This window comes from Takifugu flavidus, unplaced genomic scaffold (genome assembly GCF_003711565.1).
Source record: "Takifugu flavidus isolate HTHZ2018 unplaced genomic scaffold, ASM371156v2 ctg210, whole genome shotgun sequence".
Classification (NCBI taxonomy): domain Eukaryota; kingdom Metazoa; phylum Chordata; class Actinopteri; order Tetraodontiformes; family Tetraodontidae; genus Takifugu; species Takifugu flavidus.
The window spans coordinates 65,464-90,379 of NW_026621883.1; the positions used below are offsets into that span (position 1 = coordinate 65,464).

General features: G+C 44.2%; 4 protein-coding genes, 1 long non-coding RNA gene and 1 other non-coding gene across 7 annotated transcripts; 3 read left to right on the plus strand and 3 right to left on the minus strand.

The window, feature by feature from the left end:
* Positions 1–191: 191 nt before the first annotated feature.
* LOC130519797 (protein DENND6B-like) lies at positions 192–2,950 on the plus strand (the record flags this gene model as incomplete). The annotated part of the gene is made up of 7 exons (XM_057023387.1): positions 192–324; positions 405–484; positions 563–625; positions 701–756; positions 851–973; positions 1,143–1,238; positions 1,361–2,950. Coding segments are annotated over 7 exons (696 nt in total), but the record flags the coding sequence as incomplete, so codon positions are not given.
* rpl18a (ribosomal protein L18a) lies at positions 2,834–5,083 on the minus strand. Its single transcript, XM_057023380.1, has 5 exons — positions 4,955–5,083; positions 3,979–4,158; positions 3,490–3,619; positions 3,303–3,412; positions 2,834–2,977 (listed from the first exon to the last, which is right to left on the minus strand). The coding sequence occupies exons 1-5, from the start codon at positions 4,970–4,972 to the stop codon at positions 2,885–2,887; spliced, it is 531 nt and encodes a 176-aa protein (XP_056879360.1). The 5' UTR covers positions 4,973–5,083; the 3' UTR covers positions 2,834–2,884.
* Positions 4,208–4,337, minus strand: LOC130519799 (small nucleolar RNA SNORA68). Its single transcript, XR_008948474.1, has one exon. It is a non-coding gene; the product is annotated as a small nucleolar RNA SNORA68 (small nucleolar RNA).
* On the plus strand, positions 5,072–14,947 carry xpot (exportin, tRNA (nuclear export receptor for tRNAs)). Of its 2 annotated transcripts, XM_057023371.1 has the most exons (25): positions 5,072–5,822; positions 7,157–7,310; positions 8,465–8,547; positions 8,619–8,675; positions 8,747–8,816; positions 9,429–9,647; positions 9,982–10,166; positions 10,239–10,407; positions 10,651–10,887; positions 10,971–11,009; positions 11,082–11,144; positions 11,306–11,430; positions 11,544–11,688; positions 11,765–11,884; positions 11,956–12,050; positions 12,133–12,202; positions 12,290–12,528; positions 12,707–12,992; positions 13,078–13,267; positions 13,380–13,496; positions 13,566–13,681; positions 13,762–13,809; positions 13,888–13,959; positions 14,193–14,249; positions 14,362–14,947. In XM_057023371.1, the coding sequence occupies exons 2-25, from the start codon at positions 7,224–7,226 to the stop codon at positions 14,386–14,388; spliced, it is 2,916 nt and encodes a 971-aa protein (XP_056879351.1). In that variant the 5' UTR covers positions 5,072–5,822; positions 7,157–7,223; the 3' UTR covers positions 14,389–14,947. The 2 variants fall into 2 exon arrangements, with proteins under 2 accessions (XP_056879351.1, XP_056879352.1); XM_057023372.1 differs by lacking the exons at positions 8,465–8,547; positions 8,619–8,675; positions 8,747–8,816; positions 9,429–9,647.
* A 1,359-nt stretch (positions 14,948–16,306) lies between these two features.
* On the minus strand, positions 16,307–19,989 carry rtcb (RNA 2',3'-cyclic phosphate and 5'-OH ligase). The gene is made up of 12 exons (XM_057023379.1): positions 19,803–19,989; positions 19,353–19,428; positions 19,212–19,279; positions 19,039–19,138; positions 18,806–18,962; positions 18,286–18,442; positions 17,931–18,090; positions 17,402–17,577; positions 17,143–17,331; positions 16,962–17,072; positions 16,756–16,875; positions 16,307–16,688 (listed from the first exon to the last, which is right to left on the minus strand). Exons 1-12 carry the CDS (start codon positions 19,893–19,895, stop codon positions 16,581–16,583), a joined length of 1,515 nt encoding a protein of 504 aa, XP_056879359.1. The 5' UTR covers positions 19,896–19,989; the 3' UTR covers positions 16,307–16,580.
* A 3,607-nt stretch (positions 19,990–23,596) lies between these two features.
* Positions 23,597–24,824, plus strand: LOC130519793 (uncharacterized). Its single transcript, XR_008948473.1, has 4 exons — positions 23,597–23,743; positions 23,835–24,260; positions 24,540–24,611; positions 24,719–24,824. It is a non-coding gene; the product is annotated as an uncharacterized LOC130519793 (long non-coding RNA).
* The last annotated feature ends 92 nt before the right edge of the window (positions 24,825–24,916 follow it).

Genomic DNA, 24,916 nt, shown 5'->3' on the forward strand with positions numbered 1-24,916 from the left:
GATCTGCAGGCGGAGAAATATTTGAGCAGATCAGCCGGAGTTCCTTTGCTGTCTAACCGCCAGGGGGCGCTAACCCCCTTCTTTGCCCCTCCATCGCTGTTCGGTCCCATGGTTGTTTCCCATCCTTCGGAATGGAAGGACACAGGATGACAGGACGACCTGACGGAGGACTGGGTTTTCTGTCATGAACCCGTCTGACGGTTCCGGTTCTTTCCTTCCTGTTGGTGCTGGTGTCCAGGTTACCTTACGTCCACCTGTTCCACTCGCTGCTGCAGATCATCGCACCTGAGTTCTTTGAGAAACTGGAGCCCTGCCTGGAAACTGGTGAAGACACCGTCTTTGTCCTCACATGGGCCCGTCAGCAGTGTCCCGTATGACATCACTGAGCTCTCTTGTCTTCACAGTGTGTAATGAGATTGACCAGTGGCCTCCACCTGTTCCTGGCCTGACCCTCAACCTGCCAGCGATGGGCGTGGTCCTCCAGGTGAGCGCGGCCTGGCCGGTGGACGTCTCCCTGTCCACGTTCCTGAGAATGAGAAGTTGGACTCGTTTGTTTTTTCAGATCCGTATTCCTTCAAAAACGGACAAACCAGGAGGAAGTCCTGTGAGACAGAAAGCACTGGAGGTCAGCAGCAGGTGGGCAACACAACCCCCAGATGTTATCAGCATGTGACCCCGACCTTTGATGTTGTCTCTTCAGGACTTCCTGCCAGCTCCCACTCTGCTGCCCACCATTCACCAACCGGACCTCTTCAAGTCTGTCCCGTCCTCTTGCTTCCGTTGGGTTTGTGGCTTCTCTCAAGTGGGGTGATGTTAGGTGACACTTTAATGTGACCTTTGACCTGTGCAGGTGTTTCCAGTCAGTCCTGGTCCATGTTCAGGTTCTGTGGGAGCTCGTGTTGCTTGGGGAACCACTGGTCATCATGGCGCCGTCTCCCACTGTTTCCTCAGAGGTGGTGCTGGCTCTTGTCAGGTACCTGAACAGCCAATCAGAGCTCACCGTGAATCAGACTGTGATGTTAGCGCGTTAGCTGTGTTTCTGTAGGTTAGCTGTACGGGCTACGTTGGTACGCTACATACATGATGCACCGATCTCAGATCCACCAGGTCTTTAAACTAGCAACCATGTTCTCCTCTCAAAGCTCCATCAGTCCTCTGAAGTTCTGCTCTGACTTTCGTCCCTATTTCACCATCCATGACAGCGAGTTCAGGGAGTACACAACCAGGACACAGGCCCCGTGAGACACACACACACACACACACACACACACACACACACACACACACACACACACACACACACACACACACAGCGGGACTCACCTGAGTCAGCCACCTGTCTGGGTTCACCTGTCCACAGGCCTAATGTGGTTCTGGGCATCACCAACCCTTTCTTCATTAAGACCTTCCAGAATTGGCCTCACATCGTCCGGCTGGGAGAAACGAAGCTGGCGGGTAGGAAAGAGCAGCTCTCTTCTTCTGTGGTTCTGATCTGGAGGGGCTGATGTCACAGCATTCTTCCTGTTCTGAGTAAACTGATGGAACGAGTTGTGTTTAATCAAATCTCTCTATTTTTTTTTAAATCCAGATGACCAATCGGTGGTTGAGTGATATTGACAGGAACTGACTGGAGGTGCTGTGCTTGTGGATTTTAGTGCTGCTTTTGATTTGATAGATCGTGAAATGCTCGTTATGGTGGCTTTAATACTTCTCCTAATTGGATGGAGGAGCTACTTACCTAAAAGATCACAAGTGGTTCTGTTTTATGGCAGTTTTTCTAATGCAAAGACAGTCAAATGTGGTGTTCCGCAGGGGAGTTGCTTGGCCTGTTGCTCTACTCCAGTATTTCCAAGGATATTTTTGCTCTAAGAAGCCCGCTTGGCATAGTTTGCAGATGGTTCAACTGTATAGATGTCGTCAGTGTGGAGGAGTTAAATGTTCTCCTTCAAAATGGAATTACACTTATCACAGATTGGGTAGCCAATAACTGTTTAAGTTGAAATATATCAAAAACCAAATGTATTGTTTTGGGATCAAGATTTTAAATGATGTATCTCCATAACTGGCAGCTGTATTGACCAAACCTTCCCAGTAAGTTATCAGGGCAAAAACATCTAGATGGAATTGGAGGAAAAATGAGGACTATGTCCATGATAGAAGATGCTCCTCCTTCCTTACACCTAACACCACCTGACAGGTTATTCAAGCGCTGGTTCTCATCTCGATTCATGTTGGGTGATCTGGTCAAGCCCAGCTGATAAAGAGCTGCATAAGCTGCAGTTGCTGCTAAACAGAGCAGCTAAAGGCAGGCTGAGCTCCCCTGGCCTAAAGTCTTCTTGCTTTATTTAGGGATATTTGTGTTTCAGAACAACCAACTTGCCTTCACTCAAGAATAACTTGTTCCCAAGGCAGACATGGTCATGAAACAAGACAGGCGAAGAGGGCCCAAGCTATGATTCCTAGACCAGGAACTAACGCCACGACAAAACGGGTTATGTCTCGAGCTATTCGAGTGGAATAAATAACCAAGTATTCTAATCCAAGAGACATGTAAGGAGAAGATCAAAGGTTATTCATGGGGAAAGGCCTGAAGAATAGGTGACCTGTCTGCTGATTTAGGGTTCGGAAATTTGTGCAAATTATTTTAGTTGTTAACATGTTGGAAATGTGATTGACAAGTGTGCTGTTTGGGTGTGCGAGTTCAGAGAAAAATTAGTGATAAAATTGTATTCATGTACATATTTGTGTAAATTGGAATTCTGGGTGTTTTTAATAGGGACCCCAGGAAGATACACTGGCAGAAGTAACATCCAAATAAGCAAATTAACCAGTCTTGTCTTTGTCATCGTAGTTTTATTTCCTCGCGAAAACAATGAAAACCATCTCAGTAGAAGGTGTTTGGTCTCTTGGTGGTGAAGCGAGGTTTGTGTTGGCGCCGCAGGACCCGATGGGGGAGGGGGAACTTGATCTTTGAGTCCTACACAGGGAAAAATACACTTCAATATTCTGATCAAAAGTGATTTTTTTTTATGTCACTGCACATTTTATCTTTGATGGAACAGATGTGTAAAGCCTCAAATTCAAGGCATAAAAATACTTAGCAGCAACTATTAAGGCAGGAATGTACAATATGAGGTGGGAACCAAAATTCTGTTAATCTTATGTGGCCAGGTAAAAAAAGGAGCAGGTGAGGAGATGAAGCTGGAACCCAGAAGAGGCGGCTGTCTTTTGGAAGTGAAAGGTGAGACTTTGAAGAGACCAGCACCTCATCCAATGACACCTGGTGGTCTGTGGATACTCACGTGGAATTGCTTGATGGCAGGTCTGCGACACTTGTTGGCAGCAATCACCTGGACCTTCATGATCTGGATGGAGTGGGCACGTGCACGGTGGCGGGCGCCCATATCACGATCTGACAGAAGAGAAACATGGTTTGAAAGCCTCCGATAGTGCTGATGGGACACCTGTGTGTGTCTGGGGTGTACTCACAGCACTGCGTGACGGCTCCAGAGGTGGTCAGGTCTCTGTACTCTCTGTACATGTTGTGAGTTCCACTACGAGAATCATAGCGCAGCCAGATACCAAAATTCTTTACCTTCAGGGGCGTCTTCTCGTGGACCTGAACCAGGCAACAGCAGCAGAGCTTTAGTCCCTCCCTTCCTGATTTATACCGATCGGGCAGAGGCTCAGGTCTTTCAGGTGACTTTGCACATTACTTTAAAGCAGTTTGCCTTCTGAAACACTGCAGAAACTAAACACAGAGACCCCTTCCTGCTAACCCTAACCCTGACCATTTAGGCTTCTGGAGCAGATGGTTGGTTTTAAATTTTATTTTTACAGAGCCTCAATATATTGCTACCTTCTTTTCTGTACTTTCTGAAAGCTTTTAAGTTGAAAGCAAATTAAGTGTAGCTCCAAGCTCTCTGGTCTTTAAAAGACCATCAAGGGCAGTGTGTCAATGTTTGAAATAGTACATACCAGGCCACAGTAGACAATCTCGCCCGAGGCCTTCTTCATCTTCCTTAGCTGGGAAACAAAGTACCAGAAGCGAGACTTTGCCACAATGTGGTTGGGGGCAAAGATCCTCATCCGGTACAGAGGAGGGGCAGGATTCTTGGCAGAGGGCAGCAGGCGCCCAATGACTTTATATTCCCGAAGCTGCGTGCAGAAAACATTCCATCAGGACACCCAAAGTTGCATTGCAAGTCTTTGTTGACTCCTGAATTCACTTTCAGAGACACAGAAGAGTCCCAGAAAGGCGACAGGGGCCCAACTTCTGTTAGCACGCCAGACAAACTCCCACCACTACAGATAGGAGCTTTGGGTTTGGGTGCATATGGTCATAACCCGACACCAACCTTTACGCACACATGCCGACTTGACGTGTTTTCTTCCATTTTATTTTATTTTTTTTAAAAGGCAAAATAATTACTAAAAGACAGTTGCTCCCATGTCTTATGTGGGTCATGCAATCCACATAAACTCACGGACTGTACGCAGTTATCGCTACTTTTTTGCGGTTTCTACTAAATTAACAGATTTGTAATCAACGACACACCGGAATTCCGCGAAATGAATTGATGCCAGTGTCTGCAGCTCTCTTACATTAAACGAAGCCTCAACACCGAGACTGTTGAACAAAAATTCAGCTAATGCTAGCTTTATATAATCACCCAAATAAGCCATTTAACGAATACTAATATTCGTGGGTAGTTTTAGTGAATGTGACAGTTCTGACTGCAACACATAATCCTGACGAACCGTCCACATGGTACTACGGACGCCATGTTGTAGCCCGAATCCTCAAGACATAAAGACTCTAAATTGCAGTCCAAAATATTTTTTCTGGGATAGTTCAACATAAATCCTAAGAATGAAGCTTTGTATATTCTTATCAGTTCTAATAGTTCGTGTCTCGAAAGCACATATGGGTGAATTTAGAATTTTTACATACTGTGCCGGACGCCTTCATGGTGTCTCTCGCTCACTGCCGCAATAAAAGAGGAAGCGGAAAAGGCGGAGCACGCGGACGTCAAATGGAGGAGGAAGAGGAGGCGGGTCATCAAATTGACTTCCGGGAACGGGCAGAAGACTAATGTCTGATGTCGTAAACTAAGCTAAAATAAATCGAGTGAAGCATAAGATCAGGTTGCCAAATTCAACCATAATTATTGCGACATCTACAACTCTTCCGACTATTAATAGCAACCTTTTTTGTATAGTATTTTGTATAGTTTTTATGTAAACCCGTGAGTATTAAGTTAGTAAATAGGAGAACTTAAAATCATTCAACTGAACGTAAACAACCTTACATAATTTCAAAAACATTCTAAGCCTCACCCTTCTGAAACGTAATTTATCAAAGGGTGCATTCTGTAGCTGTTATGACAGACCAGGGTAAATTTTCTCGATTTTCTAACACTATTTTAAAAATAGTCATTTAATGTCTATGTTCGATTTTACTATTCTTAACGAACAATTATGCTATGGGCATGATCAGAGTTTTTGATCAAAAATCGTGGGATCACAAAAAGATCGGGTGGGTGTGCACTGTGTAGTGGAGCGGCAGACAATTTTCTGGCCACACCCCAGAGCAGAAGAGGGCGCTAGTGTGCATGTTGCTGGGTACCAACTGCCGAGATTAACAGGAAACGAAGAAGAAGTAGTTCCGTTGCGTGTGACCCGGATGCTGATTGCGTGGACACGCCGCACCGTCGCTTCTGTGACCGTCCTGCATTTCGAGTTCTGGTGATTTGTCAGTGGATCCACGATGAGTTGATAGCAGAGAGACACAATGTTTCTTGGATGTAGCCTTGATTGAAGTGAGTCCTCCGAACCTTTTTTGTGTAGTTGACTCAGTTGCTAACATGCGTGGAGTTTCTCGCGGATGTTTGTCACGGTGATGTGATTGAGCGACACCAGGTACCGGTATAGAGCGTCATATTAAAAAATAATACAGTGAATTTCTAACCCTCAAGATAACGTCATATCCAATAAGTAAAATGCTAGTTTATGTAGTAATTGTTCTGTCCGTGTGACTTTTTATAACCTCACCGTCGCTCAGAAGCAAGAGAGCTAATGCTAGCATGATTAGAAGCCGTTAGCATATGTCTGCTAACCTCAATTAACCCCTAATCCTTCCTGTACATTTTTGATCTGTGTCGCGATTCTCTGCTTATTGTCATAAATCAAAACGAGAGAAAATGGCTGCATTTAACTTTGAAATACTCAGTTTTATCCGACATGTTAACACTTTTAGCTTGACGTGGCTAAAGTGTTTCCGCTGCATTGCATCATGGAACGGCAGTTGTGATGGCCGAACCGTTACTCTCCGCACTTTTAATCTTCTTTTTCCAAGTCTTCATCCGTTCAAACGCCACACTTGCTAACTCGTAGTTTAGCGGAAGGCGGTTTTCACCGAATTAAGCGAGTGATTCTTTATCATGACCGTAGTTGTTATGTTTGTAAATTAATTTTTTCCCCTTTGAGAAACATCTGCGCCAATTTTGCCATTTCTCTACTGTAAGCGATGCGGTGGATTATGAGAAAACAGATGGCCCACATTGCAGGACAAAGAACTGAGGAAACCACTTGAATTAAGGTGAAATGTATTCGACAAACTAAAAAAAAGACCAGCTGTGCTCTTAATGCAAGATTGGACCAAGAACATGCATCAACGCGAAGGCAGAAGATGTTGTACATGCTTGTTAGATGATCTGAAACACTTCCAAACCAGAAAGATGTGGAAGAAAATGGAAAACTAAAATAATAGCCAATGGCGCAAAGACTAGGCCAACGATTTGCTCCTGTGCAATCAAAGGTCTTTGCCCCATGTGTGAAGATGAGCTATCAAAAAGAAGCCCCATGCAAGAGAGAACATTTTTTTCGCTAAATCTTCAAGCTTTTTTCAGTTTTACAATAATCGTTAGATTTTTTTTTAAATGGAGAGAATATTAATTTGTAGTTTTGGTAAAATAACTGCATTTTGTGGTTTTTCTTTCAAAAATAATGTGCATCATGTATGACTTTAAAAGCTTTTCTAAATATTTTTTTCCCACACAGCCATTGTTTTGAAGCCAACTGCGTGGTGTTACAGCAGGTCAGCTGGTTTGGTTTGGATTTAGCTGATTATTCTGTTTGTTCTCTATGTGAGCAGATGAGCGGAACAATCCTGACAGCTGAACAGAGGAGCAAATCACCCTCCAAGGAAAGCTAACCCACGAATGGCCTGCCAGTCTGTCACTGCAGTCATGGACGAGCAGGCCCTGCTGGGGCTCAACCCCAATGCTGACGCACGCTACAGGCAGAGGGTGAGGGCAGTTGATGAGGTCTGAAGCAGCAATTATAGTAGCGCTGGTTCTGTACTGATGGGCTGATGCAACAAATGGTACCAATTGGGAATTTCTCAGCTTGTAACCTTTTTAACTAAGAAATTGGCTGATATTGTTTTTATATATTTTATATATGGCTGATATATGTTTTTTCTTGTTTATTCCATGGGGAATCAAATAAATCATTGTTTAAAACATAACTTAATTGATCTTTAAATGAGAAAAAACATTCAGTCAAGTCCTCAAGTAAACTTTAATAACTTTGTCACAGTAAATAAATCAATCTTTCTTTTTAAAAAAAGATTTAAATATAAATCTATTTTTAAAAGACCCTTTCTCAGTCTTGTGCGGCTGCACCTTCTGCCCCCACGATGACACTACAACCATGTGCAGGCAGCCGTGTTGCTGCAGCTGTTTGATGGAGTCATCACGATGCATCAGCTGCTTTTGCACATCTATCATAAGTATCTCCTGTTGCTCCCTGTCCCAAAGCTGCTCTATTGGAATGAGATCTGGTGACTGGAGAGTCCACTGGATGACAATCGGCTCGTTGTCATGGTCCACAAACCAGTTAATGATCTGAGCTTTGTGACATGGTGCAACATCCTACTGGAAGGTGGTCCACAGGTCAACAAGGTTGACCTGTTGAGCCAGTATGGATTCATGCTTTCATTTTCAAATCTTCCTGTCCAATTTTGGTGAGTCTGTGTGAATTGTCGCCTCACATTCTAATCTTCAAGGTTCCACATCTTGTGAGTTTAGAGATGGTGGTTCTACATTTGCTTGTTGTAATCAGTGGTGATTTGAGTTACTTTTGCCTTTCTATCATCTGAAACCAGTCTGCCCCTCGCCTCTGACCTCTACCATCGACAACAGGCACAAACGTTGCTTCATTCTAAATGTCTGACTGCAAATAACCAAAACATTGAACACTGATCTCGGGAAATCCTGATTTATCAGCGGGCTGATGTCAGTCAACAAGGCAAATATTGGAAAAATGGATATTTGACTTGTGTTTATATGTGCATTCTTCATTTTTACCTGCATTAGAATACTACTAATTACAGAGCACACGCCCCCACCTGACCTCTGTGTGTCTCTCTGTGTGTGTGTGTCTGTGTGTGTGTGGCCAGGCCATGGCTTATTTTGAGCAGCTAAAAGAGTCTCAGGATGCCTGGGAGGTCTGCACTGAAGCTCTGGCTAAAGGCATCTACAGGTGAGGTTCACCTTGTCTCCACCTTCTTCTGCCACCCTCACACATTCTCATCAGTCTGTCTGATCTTTCAGTGATGACCATGTCAAGTTCTTCTGCTTCCAAGTTCTGGAGCATCAAATCAAATTTAGGTGAAGATGTGGAGTTGACTTCTTGGATGTGCTGCAATTCTGTTTGGTTAACACACACATGTCCGTTTCAGACATGCGAGTTTGAGTGGAGCGCAGCAGCAGCTCGTTAGAGAAACACTGATGAAGTGGCTTCAGTGTCAGGTACCTTGTCAAACTCACTTAAATCCTCATGGCTGCTTGTTTTTGATTGATTGTTCATTTTGTGCCTAATATAGTCCAGGTTTTGGAGATCAGTGTTGTTCACTTCACCTATTGGTGGTCTTAATGTTGTACCTGATTGGTGTATTTTAGAGTCTGACATAAATGTATGGGTGCCTTCAACTTTAAAAGTCAGTGAAAATAAAAGCAGTTCTTCTCGTCAGTCCCAGGGATGTACTGTGCACGTGCCCTTGTAGGTCCTGGTCCTCTAACATGTCTTCACTGATCATTGCAGACAGAACTGTCTAAGTAAACATGGGATAATCTCTGGGGCAACCGTTTAAAGAACCTGCCCAAACCTCTTAGCTTTCACTGATTCGTTTCGCCACATATTTCTTATTATACTGAAGGAATATTGGGATGTGGTTCATGCTAGCATTAGCAGTGCACAAATCCCTTCTCCAATCTCCAGCCCTCCCCATTTGGCAAGAGTTAGATTTTAGTCCAACAATTCTACAAAATCTATTTAGTGTAAAATGGATGCCATGCGTTTAAGTCCAGTTACTTTCTGCTCCAAATCATTATAATCCTTCTCTTTTTGTGTGGTGTGTGCAGCTGATGAACAGTCAGCCTGAAAAGGTCTTCATCAGGAACAAAGCTGCTCAGGTGTTTGCCCTCACCTTTGTGATGGATTACCCAACGCTGTGGCCCAAGTTCTTTTTTGATGTGCTGTCACTGGTGGGTCTCAACCCAAATGGTGTTGACATTTACCTGAGGACACTCATGGCCATAGATGCAGAGGTGGTGGACAGAGACATCCTCCACTCACTGGAGGTGAGACGTGTCAAAGTTCAGGTGTCAAATATGAATCCGGCAAGTCACCAAAACCCAACCTCACATGCAATGTGACACGGTATCGGTAGAACTTCCTGTTAAAGATGTGTGCGTCTGGCACAGGGACAGAGCTAATGTGACAGGTTCCGGAGGGAAAAGTAGACCTAGACCTTTTCATTTGAAATCAAATGTAAGAGTCTTGATTATTAATATTACAATTTCATGATGTGTTCTATTTAACATCTGCTTGAAGGTCTGGACATGATGGAGAATGGATGTTTTTGCTTTGATGCTGGCTCGTAATCACGTTTCATTTTACCAATGGTTATTTCAGGAGACTCGTAGGAACACCTTGATCAAAGACGGCATGCGGGAGCAGTGCATTCCTCATCTGGTGGAATCCTGGTTCCAGATCCTGCAGACCTACCAGCAGTCCCACCCAGAGCTCACCTGTCAGTGTCTGGAGGTGGTTGGAGCCTACGTCTCCTGGATCGACCTCAACCTTATTGCCAATGACCAGTAAGATGGTGGTTACTCATCACTATGTCACTGTGGATGGTGTGTTTCCTAAAAGTGTGCATGTGTGTGTAGGTTTGTGAACCTGCTACTGGGTCAGATGTCGATGGAGGAACTCAGAGAGGAGGCGTGTGACTGCCTGTTGGAAATTGTTAATAAAGGGATGGACCCACTGGATAAAACGAAGCTGGTGGAGTCTCTGTGTCGGGTTCTGCAGTCCGCTGGGTTCTTCAATGTGGAACAGGTGTGAAATCGCTGTGGAGGCCATTGTTTTAGGAAAGCCAATATGTTGACTGAGTCATACCAGAAAACATCTTTCATACACTTTTAAAGGAGAAAAATGTCCTTATTTTTAAAACAATGCAATCTTTAATTGACTTCTGGTGCAGAAAAGGACAAAAGAGCTTTTGTTCTTTTCTGAGCCGATGCTAAGAGTCGTCAGACCTTTGAATCCTGAACAAAAATCTAAATTTGTGCTTGTTGTCAGGAGGAGGATGTGGACTTCCTGGCTAAGTTCTCTCGGCTTGTGAATGGAATGGGTCAGAATCTGGTGTTGAGCTGGACCAAACTAGCCAAAGCAGGACATGTCAAAGATGCCAGCGAGACACTGCAGGCCGTGGAGGCCAAAGTGCCACTGCTGCTGCAGCTGCTGGTTCATGAGGACGATGACATCTCCACCAACGTGGTGGGCTTCTGCTATGAGTACCTGCATGTGCTGAAACAGGTGGGCTGAGGGGGCTTCAGCCCCGCTCCTCCACTCTTATGTGCAATGTGGAAACTGACAGGTTTTATTTTATTTTGTCACAGCTTCCTCAGCTCACTGACCAACAAAAGTCCAATGTGGAGGTGAGTCTTGAAGGAAAAAGCTCTTTCCTGTCCAGTCGGGTGATGATGTAATCAAAACCCTCCGTCCCACAGGCGATCATGCTGGCCGTCATGAAGAAGCTGAAGTACGATGACGAGTATAACTTTGAGAACGAGGTGAACAGAAATGCTGGCATTCTTTGAACTGACTGTTTGATTTCAGACTTTTTCGTGTCGATGTTTTTGGATTGATTACGATGCTAATCTTTGTATTTGTGATGTGTTAATATAAATGGGAGTGGTGACTGAGCACGTTGCTGTGCATGTTAATGTGTAAGGGCGAAGATGAAGCCATGTTTGTGGAGTACAGGAAGCAGCTGAAGATGTTGCTGGACCGTCTGGCTCAGGTGTCGCCTGAGCTGCTGCTGGAGGCCGTTCGAAGATTCTTTGCCAATGCGATGTTGTAAGAAACAAGAGCAGTCCTCTTCTGCTTTCAGAGTTGATCAGAAATACATAGTTTGCATTTGTTATTCACCTCTTCAGTCATTGCTCCTATTGTGTGTGTGGTGCATTCAGAAACTGGCAGAGCGCTCCGTTCATGGAGGTGGAGGTGGCCATCAGACTGTTGTACATGCTGGGCGAGGCCCTGCCAGCTTCTCATGGGGCTCACTTCTCTGGTGACACAACAAAGACCAGCGCCCTGCAGGACATGATGAGGACGGTTGGTTATATTGTTGTGTGGCCTCGTCATTGTTGCCCCCCCCACAAATTTGAACATCTCATCTCTGAATCCTCAGCTGGTTTCCTGTAACGTCAGCAGCTACCAGCACACATCTGTATCGCTGGAGTTCTTTGAGACTGTCGTCCGCTATGACAAGTTCTTTATCGTGGAGCCGCAACACATCCCCGTGGTTCTGGTGAGTTTCTGTGTGTGCTTGAGCTCATGTCTCATATATTTGACTGTGTTCACTGCTTTGTTCACTGAAAGATGGCATTTCTGGACCAACGGGGACTGCGAAACAACAGCCCAAAGGTCCGCAGCAGGGTGGCTTACCTCTTCTCCCGATTTGTCAAAAGTTTGCAGTGAGTACAACGTTCATCACCAGCCGGCATCCATGAAAAGTGTCTCTGTGTTTGACTGGTGGGATTCTGCTTTGTTCACCAGTAAACACATGAACACATTCATCGAGGACATTCTGACTCGCATCCAGGACCTGCTGGAACTGGCCCCTCCTGTAGGTGTCGTGTGATGCCTGATGTCGTCCATGACCAGGTGACGTCATTGTCTGCAGGTCATGCCTGATGTGATATTGTCCATACAGGAAAATGGATTCCCAGCTCAGCTAACCAGCGATGACCAGCTCTTCATGTTCGAGACGGCAGGCGTTCTGATCGTGAATGCGGAGAGTCCAGTGGAGCGGAAGCAGGCGCTGATGAGGAGTCTCCTGCTGCCACTGATGGATGCCTTTGCTATGCTGCTAGCCAAACTGCTCCAGGAAGGAGAGGAGGAGCGGCAGGTGGCCCTTGCCGACTGTCTGAGCCATGCTGTTGGATTTGCCAGGTGATTATTTAGAATTAGAAAACAATGACGTAACCATGACGATGTCCCTGTTGCCCCAACAGCCGTTTTAGATGTTGAATATTGACAACATGGGAATTATCTGCTGCTGATTTTATCCAACATTGGCTGTCAGCAGTTGTAATCTCAGGCTGGTTCTGGTTCTGGTTCCTCTGTTCAGTCGCACCAGTAAGGCCTTCAGCAACAAACAAACGGTGAAACAGTGCGGCTGCACCGAGGTCTACCGGGACTGCATGCAGACCTTCCTGCCTGCTCTGAGCTGCCCCATCCAGCGGGGGGTTCTGCGCAGCTCTGTGCGCTCCTTCCTGCACCGCATGATCATCTGTTTGGAGGAAGAGGTGCTGCCCTTCATCCCTGCTGCCTCTGAGCACATGCTGAAGGACTGTGAGGCCAAAGACCTGCAGGAGTTCATCCCGCTCATCAGTCAGATGACCGCCAAATTCAAGGTCTGTTGGGGCGCCTGACTCGCTCTGAGGACCTCTGCCGTACTGATCTGAGATGAACCACCTCTATCCTCTGTTGCTATGGCAGCGGCAGGTGTCTCCCTTCCTGCAGCAGGTGTTCATGCCTCTGGTTCTGGCCATCTTTGAAGTTCTGGCCCGGCCGGCAGATGACAACGATCAAGCTGCTGCTCTGGAGAAACAGATGCTTAGAAGGAGTTACTTCACCTTCATCCAGACTGTGACAGGAAGTGGAATGAACGAAGTCATGGCCAATCAGGGTGAGGTTCTGATAGCTCGCCATCTCCATAAACGAAGCTTTGGTTTCGGGATCTTCACGACCCACTGACATTGAAATGAAAATAGTATTTTTTTGTGTGTGTGTGCTGTCAGGTGCAGAAAATGTGGAGCGAGTTGTGTTCACCATCATCCAGGGTGCGGTGGACATCCCTGACCCAATCGGCCAGAAGACCTGTTTCATCATCCTGTCCAAGCTGGTGGAGCTGTGGGGTGAGACTCCAAGCATGTGACTGAGTGTGTTGGAGCGTGGCCTCTGTTCTCACCCTTCGTGTTGCGCAGGAGGTAAAGACGGGATGGTGGGTTTCCCCGACTTTATCTACAAACACATCGTCCCTGCCTGTTTCCTTGCTCCCCTCAAACCCACCTTCGACCTGGCAGATGCTCAGACGGTTCTGGTAAGTCTCAGCAGCTAGTGCCATTTGAGAGAGGAGAACCCAAAGAGAAGCATTGAGACACACCGTTAAATGTCTTTTAGACGCTGTCGGAGTGTGCCGTCACGCTCAAAACGATTCATCTCAAGAGGGTAAAAACCAAAAGTTCTGTGTGGAAATATTCCAGCCTCACTCAGCTTGAGCCTAATTTCATTTGGTTTGTTTCTAAGGGGCCAGAGTTTATCCAGTTTTTACAGCAGGAATATTTGCCATCGCTTCATGTGTCTCCAGAAATCTCACAGGTAACTATGGAAACCATTAAAAGTTCCTGGAAAATCCAGGTCTTGCCTCCCTAATTGACTTTATCCGATGGGATGCATGTCAGTCTGATGTCTGGGTGACTGTTCATTGTGGCTAAACAACCCAAAATGTTCCCACTTTTTTTTTTTTTTTTGCTGAACCAAAATGAAATGGCTAATAACTTCACAGGAAGAGGGTTGATTCATTCAAGAGTTTTCTGAATATTTATTTGCAGGAACTTTGTCAGGTGATTCAGCAGCCGGATGTCAAAGTCCTGAAAAACTACACAAAGGTACGACTTTGCTGGTGTAGCACGGGATATGACAAGTGTTTTCCTTTAAGAGCATCTTCGTTAAGTGCTCTTTTCTGTGGCTTCGTTACTCAGTTGATTCATTGTTTTTCAGGCCTTTTTTCAACGAGCAAAACTTTAGGAATGGAAACGGGATATTCAGTTTGACTGAATGGACACTAAAGAGGAAATGGAAGCACAGGCCATTCCCACGAAATGTTAAAGCTGTAACTTAGCATAGCAGCTGGATTTGCACTTAAACAGTGAGCAGGACCAGGACAGGAAGTCCATTTGGCCCGTGAGGATGAGCCGTACACGTGGACGTGGCAGAACTCGGGCGGTGTTCAGAAGAGTGGACGACTTCACAAAGTGTGCAGGAAAGTTTGGGGATTTGTTTAGATGCTGATGGAAAACAAACAACTTTTCTGGAAGAGAAATGATCCTGAAACCGCATTTCTCATCGGGAAAGAGGTAGCATAAGAATTCTAACTTCCTGCTGCTAAAGGAAAACTGATTTTTAATTTAAAACTGGCTTTTTTTATGTTTTGATTTTATTTTTGAGTCCAGCTTGTTTGTTTTCCTTTGAAGCAAATATCGTATTATTTCAACCACTTCGTTATCAGATAATATACAGAAGCAAAATCAGCCTCTGCTGCCGAGTTTGAAACAAAATAAAATTGCTGAAATCTGTTTCCTAAAAATGTTTACATTCTTTATTATGTCAGATTCAATGAGGGAAAATATGAAGCATTGGTTACGTTTGTTGGTGAAACCAGAGATGCAGTTTTCAGTTCACAGGTTGATTAAAAATGTGAATAACATAAAACCTGCTCCAGTGGCAACCGTCCAATCAGTGTGATGATCATTTCAGGTCTGATCACATTAAACTCAGGTCGTCAGAAACCACCACGTATTTGGGGTTCGGGTTGAAACTGAACATTTATTCACCTGATGAAGGTAGCTAAGAGTTGGAATTTGATGGGAACCAGTTTGGGGTGGCAAAACAAATGTAAAATTTGTGAATTAAGGATTTTGTAGATGAGAAAATATATTTTACGCAGATGACTTAAAATGGCAGTTTTCTTAATTTTATGCTCGGCCAACAGGTTCACTTTGAGTTTGGTTTCTCAGCCTGAAGCCTGTGAAGACGTTAACGAATCAGCAGAACTTTATGTGCACCTGGTCAATAATGAGGAAAACTTGCTAAGTGAGTGGAACTTATTCAGATGGTTGACTAGCTGTGACTCAAGTGGCACAATAATGTATTAAGACTCAAAAGGTACCTTTGTGGCTAGCAATTTGTCCCTTCAAGCAACGCTAAGGTTGTCTGAAGATTCTCAGTCATGGATGGTAATTGTGGTAGTTCAATTTTGACAACCAGACTTTGAGTTTCTTTGGAAGACGTTTCACTTCTCATCCAAGAGGCTTCATCAGTTCTAGCCGACTCTTTGGGAGTTCCGGGTTCTTCTACTCTTCAGGAGCCATGAACACATTTGGAGCTTCAGTAACCTGGTTGTTGGTTGCTCCATTCCTCATTATGCAGGTAATTGAAACTTCCCTTGGCACAATGTGGTTGGTTAGTGGCCAACAGGGACCAGGTGATGTCTCAGACCCCACCTGTTTCAAACTGGAAAGTCCATCATTAACACTAAGGTTTAAAAACATCTTAACTGTCAAATGTTGAATTTCATTAGCTGCATGTAGACGAATGTTGCTATTTTCTTTGCCCTGTCAAAACATCAAAATGTAACAGGCTTTTTGTGGTCTGAACAAGATTCCCTTGGCTTAAGTCACACATCATTTTCCTCAGTTTAACTTCAAATACACCATTCAGACGGTGAAAATGAGCTCAAGAGGAAAAATATTGCCAAATAGTTTTTTTTTGTTCATTGTATTTTATTCCAAAAGAGCCAGTAAAATCTATTAACCACGATAAAGAGAAGAACTGTTAATGCTGTGTGAAAGCATGGAAGTTTAGTTTTGATTCTCTCAGACTTCCTGTAAAGATATTTCAAATAAAATGTACTGTATGGTCACAAAATAACTACCATACCCAAAACTTGACTTTAATCCTTTTAATTGAACAAAGTATTTTCATATTTCTTTTGTCAACACATTTTCCTTCATGAAAATGGAAGTGTTTTTATACATGTACTGATTAGATGATACAAGATGGAGTTCTACAGGGTTGGGCTTTACAACAGCTTCCTGGCACAAATGAAAACATCTGATTTCATATCAGAATTTGGTTTCCAAACTCAATTCATAACAAAACTCAAATTTTCTTCTCCCTCTGACTCTAAAGCAAAGATGATTTGGTGATAATTGTCCCCTTCAGCCTTTGATCACGGCTATTGGTCGCAGTTTGATCGCCTTCTTACTGATTCCAGCGTCATGACATGTGTTCACCACATCCGTCACATTTTTGTATGACTCGGGAGCCTAAAAACAAAATAATTGCATCAAATTATTTATTTTTTTAAATGGTCTAACTGTAAAAAAAACTCACCTCCTCCATCACCAGTTTTGGTGAAGCCACTCTGATTGCAATTCCCATGTCAGCTAGTCTGTCCAGAACATCCTGGAAGTCAAGATTCCTGCGAGATTTTGCGCGTGACAAAGCACGGCCCTGAAAATCAGACTCAATCATCATGAGTGTCACATTCTTTCTGATGCATTCTGTCTTGTGGTAAAAGTGTGTTTCAGGAGTCGTACCGCCCCGTGACATGTGGTTCCAAATGTCTCAGTCATGCCTTGTTCTGTGCCCGTTAGAACATAACTGCAGGTTCCCATGGTCCCTCCGATCAGTACTGGCTGGCCTGTCAGCTGGAGATGATATGATGTTGATTAGGAATGACCCCCAAACTGAATGATGTGTTTGTGTCCTGACATATACCTGGTAGTCTACAGGGATGAGTGGGTGGTGCGGTGGGAACGCTCGTGTGGAACCCTTCCGGTGGACAAGCAGCGTTTTCTGTTTCCCATCCACCACATGCTCCTCCACTTTGGCAATGTTGTGCGAGACATCATAGATGACGTGCATGTCAAGGTCATCAGGCGTTGTTGCAAACACTTTAGAAAAGGCCTAAAAGAAACACCTGGCGTAAAAACAAAGGTGGAACCGAAGGGATGGCCGCCCCCACCCGTCTGCTGACCTGTCTGGTAAGGAACGTCATAGATGAGCGATTGACCCAGGCATAGTTTCCTGCAGCCGCCATCCCCTTCAGGTAATCCTGCCCCTCCGGTGATGTAATGCGAGCACAAGCCAGCTGACGGTCGTTCACACAGATTTTATCTCTCTTCATAGCTTTCTCCATGGCAACCAAGGCATCTGGGAACAGAAAGTTCAAGTTTCATAACCTTTAAAAAGATTTTAGGAAAGTCAGGTAAGTACAAAATATGATTAAAAAAATCTTTTGCAGAAAAGATTTTTCAACTACAATTAAGCTGTGAAGTCAAATATTGAGAGAAAAATAATTTCAATTTTGTTTAATTCTGATCACAGAATTGTAAAAACTAAGCAAGAGTTTACATTTTGATCAGGCTGAAATCTTTCTAAGTTACTGGGATCATCTTTGGCACAAAGACACTGCGTGATTTGTAAATGTAATTTTTCTCTAGGTGGCTGAGTAACAGAATCAATAATCACATTTTTAGGTGGTTTATTTTAGCGACACATCTCACCTGTTGCAACTTGGTGTCCAAGGCCTCTGCTGCCACTGTGGATCATCACACACACCTGACCTTTGTGGTCAATACCCATCTTCTTGGCAGCATAGTCATTGTAGATCTCATCCACCACCTGAATCTCAGCATAATGGTTTCCAGCTCCCAGCGTTCCCAGCTTCACATGGTAGACAACATTTAACTGACATTTTTTATGGAGCAAATTTAGGGCAGTAGTGAAAACTACTTTCAAAAAAAGCTTTCTTCTCTTTAAAATTTCTCAGATTAAACAGTTAGATGTTTTTCCTAGTATGTAGTCCTGCTCCTGGTGGTAATGCCACTGAACATTGGAGCCCTGGGGCTGCTACTGTACCTGAGGAAGGCCTCTTTTCTTGGCTTTGGAGGACACTTTGTTGGGGTCTGCCTGCAGCATCCTGCCATACTCCTCGCAGTGCTCCTTATCTTCAGCCCAGGCATAGCCCTCCCTCAGGGACCAGTCGACACCCATCTCCAGGGCCTCCTCCAGGTCCCTGAGAACACACACGTGAGGCACACACTATCCCGCCGTCCATCTTCTACGGCTGTACCCTATAGCCGGCTTGCTGCTTTTGGGCGATAGTCATGGTCACTCTGGACAAGTCACTAGCTCATTGCAGGGCTAATGTATAAAAACGGACAAGGCCTGCGTCAATTTAGAGTCACCCCAAATCAATGTCTTCTGACTGTGGGAGAAAGTATCCGGAGAGAAGCCGGGCATACACCCAGGCAGAAAAGGCCCTTGCCCCCAAGGGCTTCAAAACTGGAACTGTCTTGCTGTGAGGCAAGAGTCCTAACCCTGACCCAATACAGGGTATGCTGAGCCAAAGCTGAGATACAAAGACAGGCCCCCTTACTTGGCTCCCATAGGGATGACTCCTTTGGATCCTACTCCCACTGGGATGTGATCAAACAGCGACTGGGCCAACTGCTCCTTCACCGGCTGGACATCACCTTCGTCAAGGTTTGTCCTCAGCAGTCGGACGCCACAGTTGATGTCAAAGCCGACACCACCTGCAGAACAAACGTGACTCTTCAAAGATGCTTTTCTGCGTTAGGGTATATATATAATTAAAAGGCGAAAGCGCACCGGGAGACACCACGGCCGCTGGGTCGTTCATGTCGAAAGCTGCCATGTTGCCAATGGCAAACCCATATCCCGAGTGAACATCGGGGAGTCCAATGGATTTCTGTGGTAGAATTAGGGTTAATTCATCAGATTTTTTCTAATTTGATTTTTAGACTTGGTAAAATGATACAGACATGAACAATTCCTGGCAGTGCCGCGACATTCCCGATCTGTTTCATAGCGGGAAGAAAACCACCCACACCTGGATCAATGATACAACCAGTATTTAATGTGTGATGAGGAATTGGGATCATGTTTCAGGTAAATGGCAGCACCTCCCCGACAGGCGTTCCGCAGCTCCTCAAACATCAGTTTCTCAAGCGCTTCGTTCACATAGAAGTTTCCTTCCACCTGAAATTAAAACAAGTCGTCAGTAAGTGATCAACTTTCGTGACAGCAGTCATAGTCAGTTTACATTTCAACATAAAACAGTTGCATTAAAGGGTTACTTCATCATGAACTTTCTGCAGTGTTAAATATGAAAATGCAGATCACACTTTATTCCACATATAGGATTTGGTGGTATACATACAAAACGCTAAATAGAACCTTTACGGTTATAATGTGACTCCACAAATGCCCATTACTATCATATAATAACCGAATTAGTTTTTCTCCAAAAAGCAAATTTACAGGATTCGTCGTATAAGTTATGATACCGACAGCGCTGCTAACTGGCTGCTAACCATCGCACTACGCTGAGCTATAAATACTCCAAAATTCACCTGCATGTTGGGAACAAAGCCCTTTTTGATCCTCCAGCAGTTGCTGCCGATCTTATCCAGGAACTGCAGCTCATCGTTATAATTTCGGCTCATTATTATTTTGACAAAAGCAGAATTTTCTAAGCTTAAATGTGCTTTCCAAGCTGCTTCACAGGCTGCCGATAAGCGCTACGGAAGCCTGCGAGTAAATTCACAGCAAAGCGCGTTTGATATTTGGACCAAAGCGTTACTTATTCTATCTTTATATGTTGAAATTGCCTCTCTTTTGATTAGTAGCACTTATACATCTGAATGGAATTTGTACACTATCCGTCATGGGAATTGTCCCTTGTCTAGTTTTTGCTGTGACGACTTTTTCCGCCTCTCTTCTAAACGCGCAAAATTTTTTAGCGTGGTGTTTTCTTTTTCAGCCCTGCAATTTTAACCCCCTTAACACCAAATGAAATTAACTTTAATGCATTTTTAATCAATAATATGTGTAACGGGGTCAATGATTCCACTTGCCTTCAGTTGTTCTGCTCTTCATTATTTAACATTATCCCCCATCATCTTTTACAATGTTATTTCATTTATATAACCTTAATTGCAATGTATTTTCATTGTATACCTTTATTTGATATTTATCTTCTGGGTTTCCATTCAGGGTCAGCCTGCGGTCCACTGTCCCCGTGCTAAGTCAAACTAGTGTGTGCCTCAGGGAAGTATGGTAGTGTATTAATCGCTTGCATATGACTGAGATGAGCAGATTGTTGTGAGCAGTTTTGTTGGTTTTGTTTTATTAATTACACTAATTCTGTCTGTGTGTGTTTGCAAGCTAACCTCGTGTGAAAGTTGTGCATGTGGCTAACAGACAACATGAGCATTATTATTATTTTTTTGTTTGTTTCATTTACTTTAGTAAATCCTGGATGAGTACAAGAGAGTAACCATGGTCTGTTTTCACAGAAATAAAGTGATGCGTAAGAGTGCAATGGTGCCGTGAGCCGTTCTTCCCCACGAGCCCTCAGCGCTGCTGTGTAATGGTCGGGATGCTGCTGCATGGCCATTCCCCTGCTGCATTCACCTGCTGCATGGCCATTCCCCTGCTGCATTTACCTGCTGCAATCACCTGCTGCATTCCCCTGCTGCATGGTCATTCCCCTGCTGCATGGTCATTCCCCTGCTGCATTCACCTGCTGCATGGCCATTCCCCTGCTGCATGGCCATTCCCCTGCTGCATTCACCTACTGCATTCACCTGTTGCATTCACCTGATCATTGGCAATTTAGTATTTACATAGGAAGCGGGCGAAACAATTAGCATTACTTAAAATTATTAATTGACCTAATTAGGGATTGAAGTTAGGGGTTAGGTGAATGATGGATCTAGCCAAGGTCTCTCACTATACTGACCACCGTCAGTATAACTTTAGGGTTAAGTTGGGTTAAGATTTCTAGGGTTAGAAGCACCTGAAGCGATGGCCATCCATGATTCAAGAAATGACCTACTAGCGGGTTGTGAGTCTCCTTTTTTTCTGAAGATGTTATGGGTGAACCACAAGAGAAGGCTGTTTTTGGTTTCACCCACATACTGAATGCCACACACCCCACAAGTGATCAGGTAAACACAATCGCTTGTGTGGGGACTCCCTTGAGTTTCCCTCTTAAAAACATTTTTGGATACCTGGCTCTGTATCCAATCTCTGTCTGTAGAATTCACCGCAGCTTCTGGGTGTTGCTATCAAAAGAGGCTTTATTTTAGCCCTGAGCAACAGGTCCTGTAGATTTTTTTTTTTTCTATATGCCGCGATGATTCTACAGAGACCAAAGGCTAACCCTAACCCAGAAGGTGGAGTGATTGTTCAGGATTTTTGAAAAATTGTTTTTAATCTTTTTCATTAATAGGGTGGCTGGGAAGGAATATTTGGTCACCAGGGTAATCACGGAGGACACATGGACAGGCTTTGTCTTGAGGAACTCCCTGAGGGCCTGTTTTCTAAAACAGTGTTTTTCAACCACTGTGTGTGCCGCGAGATACTGTGGTGGGTGTGCCGTGGGAAATTATCCAATTTGTGTGCCTGTGTGGTCTAGCGCCTGGCAGAGTAATCATGTAGTACTCTTCCATACCAGTAGGTGACAGCAGCAGGTAGCTACCATAAACCAGAGTGAAGGAAAAAAAAACCCAGATGTGATCATTACGCAGTTTTTTACACCGCGAAACCCTCGTAGCCAAGACTTTACCAGCAGACCTCAGCAGTTCCTGTGTTGGATGATGTGCGCATAGTAAACTTTGTGAAGTCACGACCTGTGAAAAGTTGCATATTTGCGGCTTTGTGTGAGGAAATGGGAGCAGAGCATAAAGCCTTGTTGTTTCATACGGAGGTCCGATGGTTGTCGCACAGCAAGGTACTGATGAGCTGCGAGAGGAACTTAAAGTGTTTCTGACAAATGAGGGGTCCGATTACGCAAAGCTGCTTGCATGTGATGAGTGGTGTGCAAGGCTGGCATACCTGGCAGATATTTTTCATCATCTGAATGAACTTAACAGATGAATGCAAGGCCGAAATGAAAACCTGCTTACAAGTACAGATAAAATAAATGGATTCGTTCAAAGGTGCAACTCTAGCAGCAGCATGTGGAAAGTGGCAATCCTGAAATGTTCCCACTCACCAAGAAATGGCAAGATGTTAATACTGCTGCACTCTGTGAGATAATAGTTAAACATCTGAAAACTCTTGAGGAGAAGATGTCATTTTATTTCTCTTCAGCCTCCACGCAGTGCCTTGACTGGATTAGGGACCCATTCAGCTCAGCATCAGCTGTTGGAAAGGACATGACTTTACAGGAGCAGGAGGAACTGACTGAACTGAGACACGATCGTGGTCTCAAGCTTAGCTTTGCTGATCTGCCTTTGGACGGTTTTTGGTTGGCAGCTGCCAAGGAGTTCCCCATGCTGGCCAACAAAAATACGTATTTTGTCATTGCTCCCATTTTCCACAACATATCTGTGAGGTGAGCTTTTCAAGCCTGACTGCTGTAAAAACTGAAAACAGAGAAAGACTGAGAGCTGTGGAGGAAGAGCTTCGTGTGTGTCTTTCATCGATTCCTGCCAGGACATCAGCTCTGTGTTCATCCAAACAGGCCCAGGTTTCACACTGAGTGAGAATGAATATGAAAGATTATAAAATACTTTTTTCTTTGGGTTTATTTGATTCCCATTAAAGATTTTATAATATAATGTCATTCTTCAATGTTAAAAAAACTTATAGCAATATAACACTATTGTTAATATAAGCTTTTTCCCCCCCGCGTTTTCAGCTAGTGGTGTGCCGCGGGATTTTTTTAATGAAAGAAATGTGCCTTGGCTCGAAAAAGGTTGAAAAACACTGTTCTAAAAGACCGTGAGTACCCTCTCGTAGAGAGAGCCCTGAACAGTGTCCTGGTGGCCTCCAAGAAGTACATACTAGTACATACTACTGGTGAGTACATACTCTGTGAAACCTCAATAATTGTGATTTCAGCAGACCTTTGAATATGTGTTTGGGATGGAAACTGCTCCCATGTAATAATGCAGTTTCCTTCAAGAAAACCTTTATGTCCAGGTTATGAGTAGCATCAAAGTTCTTCCCATTAAATGTTGTGTCCAGAAAGGCCACTGTTATTCAGATTCAGATCCTATATTTGTCCCACAGTGGGAAATTTACAGCGCAACAACAGCAAAAGCACGCAGAAATAAAAATAAAATTGAGATAAAATAGAGACTATACAAAAAGGATGTGTATATGTACAATAATCCAAGATAAATGGATAATTCACCACCAGCTCCTTGGTTTTGCCAGCATTGATCTGGAGGTTGTTCCGCAGGCTCCAGTCCACCAAGTCCTGAATAAGTTCTCTGTACTCCGTATCGTCCCCATCAGTGATGAAGCCGACAGCAGCAGAGTCGTCAGAGAACTTCTGGAGGTGACATGATGACCTACCGCGATGATTCTACAGCCCAAGAAGGTGGAGTGGTTGCTCAGGATTTTTTAAAAATTGAATATGTCGTCACCAGGGGAATTACGGAGGACACATGGACAGGCTTTGTCTCGAGGAACTCCCTGAGGGCCTGTCTCTTGAAGGACCTCGAGTACCCCCTGGTGGAGAGAGCCCGGAACAGTGTCCTGGTGGCCTCCAAGAAATCTCCCCGGAGCGTACATATCCTGTGGAATCTCAATAGTTGAGATTTTAGCAGGCCTTTAAAATATGTTTGCGATGGAAACTGCTCCTATGCAGTAGTGCATGCGAGTCAGTTTCCTTAAAGAACACCTTTATATCCAGGTTATTAGTGGCCTCAAAGTGTGGTTTTGTCCAGGAAGTCCACCGACACACTGTTTATGGTGGACTTAAGTTTGATGGATGGATTGTGCCGGTTCAGTGCATTGAGGAATTCCCCAAACTCCTCCTGTGTGTGATGCCAAACACCCCAAATGTCATCCAGGTACCTAAAATAATGTAAGGGCTTTTTTCTGCAAGCCGCCAATGCCGATGTCTCCCACTCAGCCATAAAAATGTTGGCGTAGGCTGGTGCAAATTTTTTGCCCATTGCCGTTCCCTTAATTTGTAAATAGAATTTGTTATCAAATTGAAAATCGTTTCTTCTCAAATTAATGTCAAGGAGTTGAAGAAGCTCCTTTTCCGGTCGTTTTTTATTTGGGAATTTAGAGAAAATATTTTTCACCGCCTGGATGCCTTCATTTATGTCAATGTTTGTATACAGGCTGTCAATGTCCAGGGTGAATAAAAATGAATTGGAGGGAATGTGCAATTTGGAGACTTTTTGGATGAAGTCGTAAGTATCCTGAATGTATGAGGGGTGTTTGCATGAGAGGGGATTTAAGAAATAATCAATGTACTCCGCCGTGTGGTAAGTTTCACTGTCACAATCACTCACAATAGGGCGGCCCGGAGGAATGATGTGCGGCCTGCTCCACTTGGCCGGATCCTTATGGATTTTAGGGAGTAAATAAAAAAGTCTGGCCCTGGGTTGTGGATTCCCCATCAGGTAGTTAGGGTTAGGGTTAGGGTTAGGGTTAGGGTTAGGGTTAGGGTTAGAGGGTTAGGGTTAGGGTTAGGGTTAGGGTTAGGGGTAGGTGT